Source organism: Gracilinanus agilis, chromosome 2 (genome assembly GCF_016433145.1).
Source record: "Gracilinanus agilis isolate LMUSP501 chromosome 2, AgileGrace, whole genome shotgun sequence".
Taxonomy (NCBI): domain Eukaryota; kingdom Metazoa; phylum Chordata; class Mammalia; order Didelphimorphia; family Didelphidae; genus Gracilinanus; species Gracilinanus agilis.
Window position 1 is genome coordinate 286,946,364 of NC_058131.1, and position 18,042 is coordinate 286,964,405.

At 38.5% G+C, this 18,042-nt stretch overlaps 1 protein-coding gene across 1 annotated transcript in view; it reads right to left on the reverse strand.

Annotated features, from left to right (window-relative positions):
- Positions 1-1,701: 1,701 nt before the first annotated feature.
- The window catches only part of KIF12 (kinesin family member 12), a 38,900-nt gene continuing 22,559 nt past the window's right edge, over positions 1,702-18,042 (reverse strand). Inside the window, exons 17-18 of the mRNA XM_044664092.1 lie at positions 2,568-2,752; positions 1,702-2,478 (exon numbers count right to left, since the gene is read on the reverse strand). Of these exons, the coding sequence (XP_044520027.1) occupies positions 2,280-2,478; positions 2,568-2,752 (384 nt within the window). The 3' untranslated portion in view covers positions 1,702-2,279. The remainder of the gene's footprint in view (positions 2,479-2,567; positions 2,753-18,042) is intronic.

Consider the following 18,042-nt stretch of genomic DNA (forward strand, 5'->3'; position numbering starts at 1 on the left):
TACTCTTCCTCCTCCCACTTAAACTTAGCTAATTTCAGTCTCACAACAACCTGGTGAGTTAAATACTTCCAGTTCTCAAAGGAGAGACAAAGAGGTATATAATAGGATAGAGATACTGGATTAGTCTTCAATTCCTTATTCTCTATTTCTAGCTATATTCTAGTTCCCAGACAATGCCCAGTGCTTGGTGCCAGGATCAGTCCTTGGGGATCTAAGTGGAAAGACTTAAACACACACACACACACACACACACACACACACACACACACACACACGCATGCGCGACTGCTCTTTCCCCTCTGAATTCCTTAAATTTAGCTGGACCATTGAAATAAAATGTTGAGGAAGGAATGAAGGCTGCTATAATAAGTCCTTTTAATAATTCAGATACTTACAACACGGAAAGGAGTCTTACAAGTCTTATAATTTGCCCAAACCTAGTGGACAAATTCTCTGTAGCCTTCAGGTGCTCAAGGACTTCTGAGTCCCCACCTGATGGGAACTGGGCTTCTTCAAGGTTCTCTGTTGAATGGCAGAGGAACAAAGCCCTAGTGGTTTGATGACATTTGGGCTAAGTCTATGGCTGGGCTTGGTTCCATTTTCCTGGATCAGGATTGTGGGAAAATCTTCTGGAATCCTAGGGGGAGGGAGTCAGGGATGGCTTGGCCTTTGGGAAAGTTATTCTGGCTAGGCAACAGTTCCAGATGAGTTTAGTGGATATTCTTATAGCCCCAGAGATCCCCCTCAGTGGTCAGTTGCTTAGTTCCCCCTTCTTAGTGTCTCGGTGTCCCTGCCCTTGTTAGCTCCTTCCCTCTACCCCAGCCAAAGAAAAGGAGCAAGGAAACCCAAGGAAAACTGGAACTTATTTTCTCTCTTTATTAGCATGTGTACTTTCTTGAAGCCTATTTCAGATTTAGAGGCAAAAAAAATGTAGCTTGGTTTCTGCTTCAATGAGAGCTTCTGTGGCAAATGCTTGAGGTTAGGAGTGCAGTACCAGGTTTGAGACATACTCACTTTTTCTCTGGCCTTGGATTAGCACATTCCTCCCTCCTCTCCCTCAACCCCCACCCAAACACACATTCCCCATCCCCAATCCTTTAACCTAATCCAAGCAATAAGTCATTCATCACTTGGAGCAAACAGGATAGGCACAACTCAGCAGGGCGGGAGGTGTCCACATTCTGAATGTTTCCCCTTGGGAGTAGGTGGCTTTCCTTGGCCCAGGTGCAGGGTACAGTAGATCTGGTCCCTCAGCATCTCCAGTTCTTCCTCCAATATCCTGGATNCTAGTTCACAAATGAATTAAGGCCTAGATATGTAGTAAGTAGCAGAAATGGAACTTTAAATCCAGAACTACAACTCTAAGTCCAGTGTTCTTTCCATTGTACATGCCAGACACCGGGCTAGGCACTGGGGACACAACAGTAAAAACTAAACAGTCCTTATCCTCAAAAAGTGACATCCCTCTCTCCTTTTCTTTAAAGAGCACTTTCTATTTCTTCCCTCCTTTCTCCTTTCCTTCTTTTTGTCCCTTCCTCTCTACCTTCCCTCTCATTTTCTTTCTCCCTCTTTCCTTTCCTTTTTCCATCCCTCCATCCCTCCCTCCTTCCCTCTCTTTCCTTCCTTCCCTCTCTCTTTCCTTCCTTCCCTCTCTCTTTTCTTCCTTCCTTCCTTCCTTCCTTCCTTCCTTCCTTCCTTCCTTCCTTCCTTCCTTCCTTCCTTCCTTCCACTGCTAATGCCAATCACAGCTGCCTCTTTACTCTAACTAGCTAGCTCTTACTACGCTTTTCTCCTGCCTCACTAAACAATAAATACGTTGAGGGCAGGGACTCTGCTCCATCTCTGGATTTTCCTCAAGGCCTTGCACATAGCAATTACTTGGTTCTGTTCAATGACTGAGTCACCTACTAAAGTACCTACTTAAATCAGCCGCTGGAGACACAAAGATAAAACATCACATAGGGAGAACAGGAGTGTTCTCCAGCGGCTTTCTGCCTCATTCTAGAAGCCAGATACACACGCACACAAACACATGTATGCAGATACACACCATATAGGTGTATATGTGCACATGTGTGTATCCGTGTAGCTGTGCACACGCGTGCCTATAACTAGATATGCATGCAAAGCCACGCTGAGACACATACAAGCACACGTGTATACATCAGTCCGTGTGTGCGAGTAGATAACAGTAATTATAGGTATAGACTGTCCGTTAGGAAGTAACTACCTAAGGGAAGTCCAGAGTGCTCTGAGCCTGGACGGAGCAGCCCAGCGTCTCAGGCGATGGCGCTCTCAGGGCTGAGCTTCCCCCTCCTTCCCGGGTCCCATCTCTCACCTCTCGGCCTCCCGGGTGTGCCGCAGGGCCCCTCGGGCAGAGGGGGTGCTGAGGGGGTGACTCGGCCTGCTCTTCCACAGGCCTCCTCCTTTGTTAGGGTCTCGGCCAAAAAGTGGGCCCAGGCCCACTCCCCGCTTTTCCTGGAGGAGGGAGGGAGGGGAGGGAGCTGCTCCACGGCCCTCGCGCCATCTTTTCCTTCCCTGCCCCATGCCCAAGAGCTTTTACCTACCCCTTCGCAGGGTGCTCCCTGAGGTCAGGGCCTGGTGGCTGGGCAAAGGGGTGGTTCTGGGCCTGAGGACTGGGGCCTTCCATCTTCCATGGGATCTTGGTTTGGGGACCAAACCCGTGTAGCGGAGGCAGCTCCGACAGGACCTGCGAGGGCAGGTACCCTGGAAGGAGGGAGACGTCTCCTCTCTAGAAAGATGAGCCGTCAGTGAGCATCTCCCCTTCCCGCTCCTCTTTCCCGTTCTTCCTTCAGAATCCCCCCACTAGAAACACTGTGCCCTGTGGTAGGAAAGACCTTGGGCCAAGACACATTCTAGTCCCAGGTCTTCCCTGTGGGAAGCACAGAAACTTAGGAGGAATTCGAGTTTGGAAAATATTTATTGAATTAGATTATTGAATTCCACTCATTTATTGTATGACCCGGGGCAAATCACCACTTCTTTGGGCCTCAGACGCTTTATCTGTGAAACAGTGATGATGCCTGCCCTGGCCAGCTCACACAGTTGGTGGAACATCAAGATGAAATAATAGGTTAAAGTTGGCAGGGAAATGAGAGAATATTTAGTCTGACTTCTTCGTTCTAAGGTGGTCTAAAGAAAACTCATTGGTTAGTTCAGATTTATCACAGAAAATATTGGTACAGAATTGATAGAAGCCTCTGAAAGAGAACAAACCAAACAAGATTATTTTGGCTAAAGTAATAGATGCTATGTTTGTAGGAGGGAGAATCATGGTCATTCTTCTTCATTCCTTCATTTCACAATCAAAAAAGTCAGTTCAGATTCACAAAGGAAATGAGAACAAATGGAAGACAGGAAAAGTTTTTGCTAATTCCAAAATAAAATTCTTCTCTTAAAGAAATATTTTTGGGGATGAAAATTAGTAGTAGCAGTTTTTAGAAGCCTACAAGTAAGTCAATATAAAATATAGGAATTTTGTTTGATTTGTGAATTTGTTATAGTAGAGAACTTAGTAAAGAGAAAATTATGCCCCCAATAACAATGTAAATAGCAACTGTGTAACTATTCTAATACTAAACCTAGATGGGTAGTACTCTCCTATAAAAAAGCAAGCTATAGAAATAATGTAAAACTACATGGGGAGGTTAAGACTGAAAGAACAGATTAAATAAACCATGCAATGGCCATCTTAGAAAAAGCTAGAATAGAAATATATCTGATCTCTGTTACTGGTAAAATCTAAAACCAGAAAGCATTAAAAGAATATTATAACATACTAATAGAATGATAAATTGCAAATTTTATAATGCTAAATTTTCATGTACTAAGATGAGCAATTGAGTTTATAAAAGAAAAGCTAACATAAGAAAAAATTGGGCATACTTTGCTTAATGGAATAAATTGATTCTTTGAAAAAAATGTATATATATAGGAGAGGGGAGGTAGGTGGCTCAGTAGATTGAAAGCCAGGCCCAGAGATGAAAGGTCCTGGGTTCAAATGTGGCCTCAGACACTTCCTACCTGGCCAAGAAACTTAACCCACATTGCCTAGCCCTTACCACTCTTCTGCCTTGGAGCAGATACTTACAATCAATTCTAAGAAAGAAGGTAAGGGTTTAAAAAAAAAGAAAGAAAATGTTTTAAGCGAACCATTATTTTATTTAATATTAGGCAGCGAATTCCACAGGAGCAATATTATAAATGCTATAAAGAGCTATAGATGGTTAACCAGTTAAAGGTTGCCTCATGCAGTGGAGTTTGGTTATTTTGTATAAATAACACCACAGTAACATGATCTTGGTCAAGGAAAATATATTTAGGATCTTCCAGGTGATATCTACTTATATAGGAAATCCCAATACTTCATTATCCAAAATATGGTAAATTTAGCAAAATATACCCATTGTAACTGAATAGTTCAGTGAACAAAGTATAGTCAACATATCTGCTAAGAACTAAATGGATATAACAGGAAGTGCACATTTTCCCCAATGACACATGGAGTTCTCACAAAAACTGATCATGTGCTCAGACAGAAAGAAATCCTTAATACATTGCACTTCTGCCTTGCTAAATTTACCATTTTTTTTTGGCTGCAGTGAAATAAAACTAGAGAGAGAAATTTTCCCAAGGGTACAAATTCATACAGATGTTTAAAAAAATTACACAACAATTGAGTCAAAATATAAGCAATCCCTCCGCTTCTCCTGGAGAGGAATCCATATCAAGATGGGGAGGGTTAGGGCAAGCACAGCAGACTCATAGAATTGGAACGGACCTTAGAGATCAAATTAAATTCATATCCAAAGAGGAATTTTCTCCACAACACACTTTATAAGTGGTCATTCAACCTCTGCTTAAAGATTTACAGTGATGGAGATCCCACTATCTTCCAAAACAAATAATACTTTTTTCTTTATAACCCTTATCTTCCATCTTAGAATCAATAGTGTTTATTGCAATAAGGGCGAGGCAATGGGGTTTAAGTGCCTTGTCCAAGATCACCAAGATAGGTAGTGTCTGAGGCTAAATTTGAACTCAGGACCTCTTGCCTTTGGCCCTGGCTTTTTATCCACTGAGCCACCTAGCTGCCCCCTCCCCCAGATAATACTTTTAAATAAGGATAAAACTTCCTAACAATTAGAGCTGTACAAATGTGGCATGGCAAATTGAATTCAACTACCCAGATGTTGTCTAAATCAGTCAGAAGACTGTGAGACTATCAGCTCCATCATTCTGGACCTAAAGTATTCCTTGTTAATGGAATCAAGAGTGCTTTAACTTTGGGACTACCATTTAGCCCTATTAACTCCTGCTAGATGTTACTCACAGAGCATCCAGCAGAAGCATTACTTGGTTCACAAAGGATTCAGGATGAAAAATGCTATCCAGCCACAGAAAGAACTGTTGGAATCTGATTTCAGGTCAAAGCCTGCCATCTTTTATTTCCCTCATGAGTTTTTTATTGTAGGTGTGATATGTGTCTTCTATTGTGACAGGGTTGACATGGAATTCTGTATTGCATGAAAGCACCAGTATAACATATATAGGACTACTTATTGCTTTGGAAAGGGGTGTGGAAGGAAGGGAGGGAGAGAATCTGAATTTTAAAATGTCAGAAAAGAATGATCAAAAATTGCTTCTACAACACAGAAAAAAAAAACATTTGCTTGATTACATGGGTCAATGGGGACATGACTGGAGATGTAGACTCTAAGTCAGTGATGGGCAAACTATGGCCCACGGGCCACATGTGGCCCCCTGAAATGTTCTGTCCAGCCGTGTGACATTATTCCTGATCTGACGAATACAGTGAGTAGGATACAATACAATGAAACTTTGAAAGGGTTGTCTTAGAAACAGAGGGACAGATGAGCATTTCCTTTTCTTTGGCCTCCTCTTTACAAAGTTTACCTATCACTGGTCTAAGTGATCACCCTAATGAAAATATTAATAATATGGAAATAAGTCTTGATCAATGATACATGTAAAGCCCAGCAGAATTGTGCATTGACTACAGGAGAGGGGTGGGTGAAGGGAAGGGAAAGAACATGAATCATGTAACTATGGGGAAAATATTCTAAATTAATTAATTAAATAAATGAACTTAAAAAATAAAAAAATTGTTTCTACATGTAACTGAAGAAATAAAATATTAAAAAAAAAGAAACATCACTTGGCCCTGTAGCAAGAGTTAGCTGCCCAATAAGGTGGAAATACAGGATGGTACAGCAACAGTGGATTCGTTTAATGAGTGAAAATGCCCTACCCAATGGAGAATATCATGCTCTGGATTGTGTTCAGTTCTTTACAAAAGAGAAATGAATAGCTCAGGAACTAAGTAAAAATGAGTCAGTCTCTATGGATCAGCATAGTGAACCCACCTGAGAAATTCTCTGGTCAGCTCACTGGACATTCTGGCTTTCTGACTTAAACCAGGTTATTTGTGAAGCTATAGGCCTAGACGTTCTAGTTAAAACTAAATCGGGTGACCTTCTGGGGCCTCCTGCCTTCAGTGCTGGTACAGTCTTCTCCTGTTTGGGAACACCGTATCTTACTGAGGGTAGCCCCTTGCTAGGCCATTTGATTACATGTGTGGCAGTTCCACTAGTCCTTTTGTAATTATGGCTAAAAAGGAAATTCTTAATCAAACATGGAATAAAGGAGACCTTAAAAGAGAAATCAACTTTGGCTACATGAAAGGAAAAAATGCTTGCACAGACAAAATCAATGCAGCCAAAAAGTCAAGAAGGGAAACAAGTCATTGAAAAAAGACCCCCCTCCAGGGGACCCCCCTGGAGAACTTTGGGTGAGGGGCAGTTGAGAAGGGTTGAAGACAGTTAATTGGTGGGAGTGGATGTGAGCAGACACTCTGCTTGCCACTGCTGACTTGGGGTTTCACCTGAGGTGGCCATTGTAATATAAGCTAGTGATTTCTACTCATAGGGTTAGCCTATTTGTTATTACTAGTCTTCATTCATATAATTATATAATTACTTAGTGATTAGAGAGTAAGATATTTATCTATAGCAAGAGAGCCAGTTTTAGTTAAGTGTTTCCTCCCCTCCAGTGAGGAGGGGAGAAGGGGCATCAATTTAACAGATCAGGGTCACCTTTCCTTTATCCTAAAACCTTCATTGACTTCTCTAATTTTCCTTGTTAATTCCTAATATAACTTTTTACCTTCAAATCTGTGCCTGATAATTATTTGGGAAGATACTTACAATTCAGTCTGTATATTTAGTTTGAATACTGTTGGCTGCCAGTTTAAGATCTCCTCTGTCCTCAACAGTTAGATAAATAATTTCTATATACTTATCATACTGACCTGGGAGGAATATAAATTTAAGAAAGGAAAATCAGTTGGGGTTTCAGCCATAACTGAGACTTACCAGAGGAATCTTATTCCTGTCTTCATTACCAACTGAAGCAGAAGCAGTTAGAGGGGGAGGGGTTTGAGAATCAGGAGTGTTTACCCCCTCCTTTCCTCACTGTAGCCTGTCAATCTCTGGCTCTTGACTTAAAGCTCTATTTGACCCTGACACATTTATCTGCTTCTCCAAACTATCTGTTATTATCATCATAACATCTTTAAGGTATATGTGAAAACTAATATGTATTGACCAAGGAAATGAACAAATAATTTTCTTAAAAAACAACAACAACAACACACTCTCATCTTCTTTCTTAGAATTGATTCTAAGTATCCATTCCAAGGCAGAAGAGAGGTAAAGGCTAAGCAATGGGGTTAAATGATTTTCCCAGAGCTACAGAGCTAGGAAGTGTCTGAGGTCAGATTTGAACTTAGGTCCTCTTGTCTCCAGGCCTAGTACTCTATCCACTGAGCCACTTGGTTGCTCCCTGAACAAATAATTTTCTTTCTTTTTTTTTTTTTAATTTAATTTTTTAGAAAAAAAATTTTTTTCCATGGTTACATAAATCATGTTCTTATTCTCTCCCCTCCCAAACCTCCCCCCCCACCCCGTAGCCAATGCGCATTTCCACTGGTTTCTTCATGTGTCATCAATCAAGACCTGTTTCCATATTATTGATAGTTGTACTAGGGTGGTCGTTTAGAGTTTACATCCCAAATCATATCCCCATCAACCCATGTGATCAAGCAGTTGTTTTACTTCTGGGTTTCTACTCCCACAGTTCTTCCTCTGACTGTGGATAGCATTCTTTTTCATAAATCCCTCAGAATTGTCCTGGGTCATTGCATTGTTGCTAGTAGAGAAGTCCATTACGTTCGATTGTACCACAGTGTATCAGTCTCTGTGTACAATGTTCTCCTGGTTCTACTCCTTTCACTCTGCATCAATTCCTGGAGGTCATTTTAGTTCACATGGAATTCCTCCAGTTCATTATTCCTTTGAGCACAATAGTATTCCATCACCCACAGATACCACAATTTGTTTAGCCATTCCCCCAATTGACAGTGAACAAATAATTTTCCAAGGAGAAACTGTACACTATCTACAACATAATGGAAGGTTACATCTAAATCACTAAGAAGAGAAATGTAAATCAGAGTAACCCTGCAGTCTCAATTCTCATCCAGTAGATTGTCAGAGATTACAAGGTAGCCACAGTTCAAGCCTGTCAGAATGATGATTTTCTATCTAACTTGGTCTACACTGCCCCCTGGTACATGTCCACTAATCATCCTGCAGGGGCAAAGCCTCACAGATGGGCTGACTTGACAGATATTGAGGCACTTCAGCATGAGCAAGAACAGTGTATTTTAACATTATTCATCTTGTTCAAGTAAGATTGATTATCTGTAATTAGAGAATTCATACTAATCAATCCAAATTGAGATGGAATGTACAAAGATAATGACTCACATTTATATTGTGCTTAGGATCTGCATCATTGCTTTTATTTATTTATTTTTAACCCTTAACTTCTGTATATTGGCTCCTAGGTGGAAGAGTGGTAAGGGTGGGCAATGGGGGTCAAGTGACTTGTCCAGGGTCACACAGCTGGGAAGTGGCTGAGGCCGGGTTTGAACCTAGGACCTCCTGTCTCTAGGCCTGACTCTCACTCCACTGAGCTACCCAGCTGCCCCTATAATTTTCTTTTAAAAATATCTCAAGGGCCTAGAGACATGAGGTCCTGGATTCAAATGTGACCTCAGGTACTTCCCAACTGGGTGACCCTGGGAAAGTCACTTAACCCCAGTGGCTTAGCTCTTACCACTCTTATCCCTTGGAACCAATCTTCCACCTATGAGACAATACACCGAAGTACAAGGGTTTAAAAAAAAGTATTAAAAAAAAAAAAGAAAATTATAGGAGGCAGCTGGGTGGCTCAGTGGATTGAGAGCCAGGCCCAGAGATGGGAGGTCCTGGGTTCAAATGTGACCTCAGACACTTCCAAGCTGTGTGATCCTGGGCAGGTCACTTAATTCCCATTGCCTAGCCCTTACCACTCTTCAGCCTTGGGACCAATGCCCAGTATTGATTATAAGATGGAAGGTAAGGGTTATAAAAATTTTTTTAAATAAAAAGAAAATACAAAACTGTCATCAAAGAAACAAGAGAATTTAACAAGCAGAGATATTTTTTCTGCATTGCTGTTAAGATAGGTTTCTAATAAACATCTTAATCCTTCCCAAATTAATCTACAGATTGAGTTCAATATGTAGGTATCTTTTTTTAGAACTGGAAAAAGACAATAAAGTGTCCGTGAATAAATAGATGGGCAACAATTTCAAGAACCTTTGGAAAGGCAAATTCCACTTCATCAGCTTTTCATTCCCTTTAGATTCCATTAGATAGTAATTACCAACCTTTCTTCGGTTGGTTAAAGAGGTGTGTATGTGTGTGAGGGTGTAGGTGCATGCGCATGTCTAAGAGACAAGAAAAGAAACACAGACACTCAGGAAGAGAGAATTGGAGAGAGAAAGGGGAGGGAAAGAGAGAGAAGGATAGTGAAAGGGAGAGGGAGAGAGATGAAAAGGAAAACCAAAGACAGAGAAAGAAAATCAGTGTAACAGAAAGATCCTAGAATTAGGACTTACTATAGTATTATAAAAGTTAGTATATGATAAACCTATAAACAAAACAGGGAAAAGATTCTTCTAACATGATTTAGGGAAACCTGGATTTTAATACAAAAAGAAATAAATGTTTTCATTTCCCCTCAATTCTTTGGCCTTTTTCCTTTTCTATATTTTTTCTATAAATTCCTTTGGCAATTTCACGAACTCCTGAAGTTTCATTACATATTTGTGTAGAAAGGATTCCAAATTTATCTCCCCACCATTGATTTCTCCATGGAGCCCTGGTCTGTACCTTCAGCTATTGGCTAGACATCATTGGTAACCTCACAAATTTGATATATTCCACGTGCAATTTATCTTCCTTTTGCCCAAATCTCTCTGTGAAGCTCTGTTTTTTTCTGTTGACTCTGTTGTTTTTTTTTTTTCCCAGTTTCTAAGGTCTAAAACTTTGGCATCATCTTTGAACTTTCCCTTTCTGCTTCAAATCCTTGCATGCAAATCAGTTGCCAGATTCTTTTGATTCTTAGAGACCCAACCTAATAACTATTACCTCTTCTACACTTATGTTTGCCAGTAGCTTAGTCCAGGACCTTATCATCTCCAACCTGGATGATGTAATAGTTTACTTCCTGATCATCCTGCCTGTGATATCTTCTCTGCTCCAATCCATCCTTCACACAGTTACTTAAATTTTACCAATACTAAGGTCTGACTGGATCATTTCTCTAAGAACTTTCAGTGGCTCCTTATTATTATTACTCCGACCAGTAAACTACAGACTCCTTAGGAATTAATTAAAGGAATTATTTAGGGATTAATTCCCTCTTGGGAATTAAAGCTCTCTTCAACTTGGATCCAAATAACCAATCCATCCAAATAATCCAGATAGCTTTTCCAATCTTATTTAACACTCCTAGGTTTTATTTTTCTCTGATCCTGCCTTTCCCTCTTTTGTTTCTGTGTAGTCTGTAGATTGCCTGGTATGCCTAAAATGAACTCCCTTCACATTGATGCCATTTGAAATTCTTTGCCTTTAAGGACCTTCCCAAATGTTATATTCTCCATGAAGACTTTCTTGCATTGGCTCAACTGACAGAGTTCTCTCTCGTCTTCAGTTACTTGCTTCTTAACTGTGTAGCCCTGGGCAAGTCAGCCTCCCAGGGAAGGTTAAGTCCTTCCTGTGTAAAATGAACAGGTTGGACTAGGTAGCTTCTAGATCTCTCGGATCCCTAAATCTAAGAGTCAATCGCCTGGATTTCACCTTTCCCTCTATGACTTTCAGCTTTATCTCCTCTTCATTTGTATGTGTATAATATTCTCTTTATTAACTGTAAGCTTCTTGAGGCTAGGTCCATGGCACGTCTTATCTTTGGATACTCCAAACCTAGCACAGTGCCTCATCCAAGTCCATGTTAGACATTTAATTGATGCTTACTGAATTGAATATTTCGCACTTCATATAATAACAATCACCTTCAAATAGATCAAAGCAGAATTGCAGTAGCTCAAAAGAAATGTGAGATGAGCAGATCTAGAGACATCTCCATCCCAAATGCTCATGTGGGCTATTTGAGCCCGACCTATAGTAGAACCTTTCCAGCTCATATTGATCTAATCGGTCATGGAAGGACACACTGTACATTGACTTCCCAATATCATGATGTCATTTTGGTCCTCTTTGAGTATGAAGGACAACAACCAGCCAAATACAATAATGAGAAACGGGAAGAAAAAATGAAAAAAAAAGGTTAGAGGAAAGAAAATGGAATAGTATTTGTCACAAATACGATGCAGAGAGACATTCATTTGGAACAAATTAAATTCCTGGCATCCGAATAGGTAGATTTGATTGAATAAAAATTTAAAAAACTGTACATTAAAAACCAAAATTAAGACCTTTAAAAAGGAACTGATTTTGATAATGTCACACCCGAAAGGCTTCTTGCAGAAGGTAACATTTTAGCTGAGAATTGAAAGAAGACAGAGAGTAGATATGAGAAAGAAAAGAATTCCAATAATTCCAATTCCAAGCAAGTGAAAATGCATGGAATGGGAGATGGAGTGTCTTATGTGATCAAAAGGAAGAGGCCAGAGTCACTAGGCAACCAAATATGTGGAGGTAAGTTAGATGTAATAAGACTGGAAAGGTATGAAGGGCTTTAAATGCCCCAAATAGGATTTTATAATTGATCCCAGAGGCAATAGGGAGCCACTGGAATTTATTGAAAGGGTGAATGACATGGTCAGACCTGAGCTTATAGGACGATAACTTTACAGACCTAAATAATTGAGAAATATTCACCATTTAGGGGTAGATTGAACTAATATAATAAAATAAGAATATTACCTAAATTATTTTACTTATTTAGTGCCATGCCAATCAAAGTGCCAAAGGATTATTTTATAGATGAGCAAAAATAATAATAAAGAAGTATATAAAGGAACAAAACATCAAGAATTTCAAGAGAAAAAATGAAAAAAGTTGAAAGAGGGCATAGTAGTGCCACCTCTTAAACTATACTTCAATGCAATAATCAAAACAATTTGGTATTGATTAAGAAGTAGAGATGCTGACTAGTGGAATAGATTTGGAACATAGCATATAGAAGCAAGCAAACCTGATAGCCTGGTATCTGATAAACCCCAAAATTTTAGCTACTGGGATAATGATTCAATATTTGGCAAAAATTGCTGAGGAAACCAGAAACTGAACTAGCAGAAATTAAATTTGGTTCCACACTTCACGCCATCTACAAAGCTCCAAATGGATATGTAACTTAAATATTAAAGGTTACATTAAAAACAATTTAGAGGAGCAAGGAAGAAATTACATTTTAGAGCTATGGACAATGGAAATGTTCCTTAGCAAATAACAGAGAGGATCACAGCAAATAGTTTTGAATATATAAAATTTTAAAAGTTTTCTCATGAATAAAGCCAGTGAATCTAGGATCAGAGGGGAAAACAGTTAACTGGGGGAAATATTTGTAGCATATTGCTCTAAAAAAGATTTCAGATCTCTAAAAAAGATTTCAGATTTTTTTGGAAAAGTCAAATAATTTATTCTTCGTATTGAGAGGGAAGAGTTGCAGGGATGTCGTTCACCAATTGTCTATGATCTTTGTTCAAGGATCCAGTGCCTTAGGATCTCAGAGTGGGATTTTGCAGCTTTCGAGGATGTGCTTATCAAACATGTACTCTCCAGTCTTAAAGGATAGCGATGCCAGGTACTTTAAGTTAGTGACATGATCCATGTCATTAGACATTTCATGATGGTCACATTGTCATTTATCAGAGACTACAAAAAGTGACAAGAGATTTGGATCAGCTTTCTGCATTGCCACTCAATGTAAGTCCAACACGGACTTCTTAATAAATTTCTTTATTTCCAGACTTGAGGCCAGAACATCAATGGAATCTGCCCATTCACTCATTCCTTGTTTTCTTGATGTCATATAGAGATATATTTTCTTCTCTCCTGTGCAAGTACAGTTTCTCTGCATGTTCCATTTTTTCCTGACACCTTTTTCTGAAGAACTTTTTGAAGTTTTTTTAATGCCACATCATGCCAAGCAAAGTGAGGGGCCAGGGTAAATACACGTAGATAGCATGCTGTGATGCATTTATCAGGCCATGGATAGATTTCTCACACTATGTCATGAAATCTTTATCAGAGAAATATGCTGCACGTATTTCCCCCAGTTAACACACACAATATTTATGTGTGTGTGTGTGTGGAATAGATTATTTATAAGAATAAGAGCCATTTGGTGATAAAAGGATATGAACAGTTAATTCTTAAAGGAAGAAATCTGAACTCTCTCTATGCATATAAAAGCTACACATCACTAAGAATTATAGAAATGCAAAATAAAACAACTCCAAGGTCCTACCTCATGCCTGTTGGATTAGCAGAGTTGGCTGAAAAAGGGGAAATGATAAATATTAAAGGGCCTTCAGGAAAACAAAGACTTTGATACACTATTTGTGGAGCTGTGAATTGGGCCAGCTGTTCTGGAAAGCAATTTGGAACTATGCCTCAAAACCCCTATATCTTGCTAAGAGAATAATGCTAAACTGGGTAGGCTACACACATATAGTTCAAATAATAAAACCAACAAACATAGCAGAAGGGGCTAGAAAAGGAAAAATAAAAAATTTTTTATATTATAGTTTTGAATATTGGTTCATACTGAGAAAGATAAAAAGAAAGAAGAACCAACTAAAGACCCAAGAAATGAAACAAGCAATCCTATTAAGTGCCTGCTCTGTGCAAGGTACTGTTAGTCACTGGGAATACAAAGAGAAAACAGTTCCTGCCCTCAAGGATCTCACATTTTATTAGGGAAAACCACATGTTCATAAATAAGTCTATATAAAAAATGTACAAAATAAATTACAAGGTAAATTTTTTGGGAGAAGAGCTTGTAGTTGGGACAAATCAAGAGAAGTTTCATGTATTTTCATGTAACTTGAGCTCAAGGGAATAAGGAATTCTAAGAAGTAGAGATGAAGTGAAACCATCCACATAATTGACCATATCAACAATCTAACAAACAGAAATCACATGATTATCTCAATAGATGCTGGAAAAGCCTTTGACAAAATACAGCATCCATTCCTATTGAAAACCCTGGAAAGTATAGGAATAGAAGGACCTTTCCTAAAAATAATAAACAGTATATACCTAAAACCATCAACAAGCATCATCTGCAATGGGGATAAATTAGAAGCCTTCCCAATAAGATTAGGAGTGAAACAAGGATGCCCATTATCACCTCTATTATTCAACATAGTACTAGAAACACTAGCAGTAGCAATTAGAGAAGAAAAATAAATTGAGGGTATCAAAATAGGCAATGAGGAGACTAAGCTATCACTCTTTGCAGATGATATGATGGTGTACTTAAAAAATCCTAGAGAATCAACTAAGAAGCTGGTAGAAATAATCAACAACTTTAGGAAAGTTGCAGGATATAAAATAAATGCACATAAATCATCAGCATTTCTATATATTCCCAACACATTAGAGCAGCAAGAGGTAGCAATAGAAACACCATTTAAAATCACCCTAGACAATATAAAATACTTAGGAATCTATCTACCAAAACAAACACAGCAATTATATGAAAACAACTACAAAACACTTTCCAAACAATTAAAACTAGATCTAAACAATTGGAAAAACATTGACTGTTCATGCATAGGACGAGCTAACATAATAAAAATGACCATTCTGCCCAAATTAATTTACCTATTTAGCACCATACCTATCAAACTACCAAAAAACTTTTTCACTGAATTAGAAAAAACTATAACAAAGTTCATTTGGAATAACAAAAGATCAAGAATATCAAGGGAAATAATAAAAAAAATGTGAAGGAAGGTGGCCTAGCAGTACCAGATATTAAACTGTACTATAAAGCAGCAGTCATCAAAACAATATGGTACTGGCTAAACGACAGAAGGGAAGATCAATGGAATAGACTTTGGGGTAAATGACGTCAGCAAGACAGTGTATGATAAACCCAAAGAGCCCAACTTTTGGGACAAAAATCCACTATTTGACAAAAACTGCTGGGAAATTTGGAAAACAATATGGGAGAGATTAGGTTTAGATCAACATCTCACACCTTACACGGAGATAAATTCAGAATGAATATAAAGAGGGAAACTATAAAAAAATTAAGTGAACACAGAATAGAATACTTGTCAGATCTCTGGGAAAGGTAAGATTTTAAAACCAAGCAAGAGTTAGATAAAATTACAAAATGTAAAATAAATAATTTTGGTTATATTAAATTAAAAGGCTTTTGTACAAACAAAAACAATGCAAACAAAATCAGAAGGGAAACAACAAATTGGGAAAAATCTTTATAACAAAAAACTCTGACAGGGGTCTAATTACTCAAATATACAAGGAGTTAAAGCAATTGTATAAAAAATCAAGCCATTCTCCAATCGATAATGGACAAGGGATATGAATAGGCAATTTTCACATAAAGAAATCAAAAGTATCAATAAGCACATGAGAAAGTGCTCTAAATCTCTAATAATTAGAGAAATGCAAATCAAAACAACTCTGAGGTATCACCTCACACCTAGCAGATTGGCTAAAATGAAAGAAGGGGAGAATAATGAATGCTGGAGGGGATGTGGCAAAATTGGGACATTAATGCATTGCTGGTGGAGTTGTGAACTGATCCAACCATTCTGGATGGCAATTTGGAACTATGCTCAAAGGGCTATAAAAGAATGCCTGCCCTTTGATCCAGCCATACCATTGCTGGGTGTGTACCCCAAAGAGATCATAGATAAACAGACTTGTAGGAAAATATTTATAGCTGCGCTTTTTGTGGTGACAAAAAACTGGAAAATGAGGGTCTGCCCTTCAATTGGGGAATGGCTTAACAAATTGTGGTATATGCTGGTGATGGAATACATTGTGCTCAAAGGAATAATGAACTGGAATTCCATGTGAACTGGAATGACCTCCAGGAACTGATGCAGAGTGAAAGGAGCAGAGCTAGAAGAACACTGTACACAGAGACCAATACACTGTGGTAAAATAGAATGTGGTGGACTTTTGTATTGGCAGTAATGCAGTGACCCAGGACAATTCTGAGGGATTTATGTTAAAGAACACTACCCACATGCAGAGGAAGAACTGCAGGAGTGGAAACACAGAAGAAAAGCAACTGCTTGAACACATTGGTTGAGGAGGACATGATTGGGGATGTAAACTCGAAACTACCACACCAATGCAACTATCAACAATTTGGAAATAGGTCTTGCTCAATGACACATGTTAAAACCAGTGGAAATGCGAATAGGCTATGGGGGGAAGTCAGGTGGGATGAAGGGGAAAGTAAGAGCATGAATTATGTAACCATGTTAACTTTTCTAAAAAATAATTATTAAATGAAAAAAAAACGAGAGAGCAGAATTTGTCCTGTATAGCAAAAATAAGAAGTAGATTATAAAATCTTGAATCTCTAATCCTCACCAAAGAAACAAAAGAACAACAGATTGGGAATGTAAGTATATATAAGTGAAGAATAATCTAAAAGAAGAGAAGCAAAAATAATAACATCAAAAGAAAATGTGTTCACAATGTTAGCAATACATACTGATCTTAGAAATACAATGTTTAGAGACAACTTAAGGATCATAGTTCTCCCAGAAGAACATGACAGGACAAAAAAAACGTTAACATCATAATGAAGGAAATAATTGAATCAAACTGTCCAGAATTTTTGAACATAGAAAATGAAATTCCAATAAAAAGAATTCACAGATTGTCTCCAGAAAAACCCAAAGTTGCAAACTTTAAGAAACATAGTGGTTAAATTTAGCAATTCAAATCAGAAACAAGAAGTAAGCCATGAAGAGAAATACCTTTAAAATAAAGGAAAGGACATTTGAATAGTGCAAGACTCTTCTGCATCCACCAGAAAAAGGAGGAGAGAATAGAAAAATGTGTTCTGAAGAGCAATGGAGCTCAGGTTTTCCCCCAGGTTGATCTATCTAGCCAATCTGAGGGGACAAAAGAGTCCTTACATTGGAAGTAGGTTCACTGATGAATGCTCCTATGAGTGAAGAGTTGGCTCATGAGGGAGGCAAGGACCTTGCATTAGATGAGGCTTGAGGAATTTGGTACTTGAAAAATCTACTTGTCCAGTGTAAAAATTAAAATTAATAACTTTAAAAATAATGTTTTATAAGATTTATTAATAATCACTAGAAGTAAAGGAATAAAAAGGTAATAAAATAAAACCACGTGCCCATGACTACTCTACCTATGCTTTCCCAGCTGCAAGTTGCCATAGGAAGGACAAAAGAGCTAGCCCTGGAAATCCACCGAATTTATCCTCTGTCTACGTCAGTAGGTAATGATGGGAAGTCAGTGGGTTCCTGGGTAATGTAGTTTTTTTTTTTTTGTGATTTTTTTTACATTTATTAATATTCATTTTTAACATGGTTACATGATTCATGCTCCTCCTTTCCCCTTC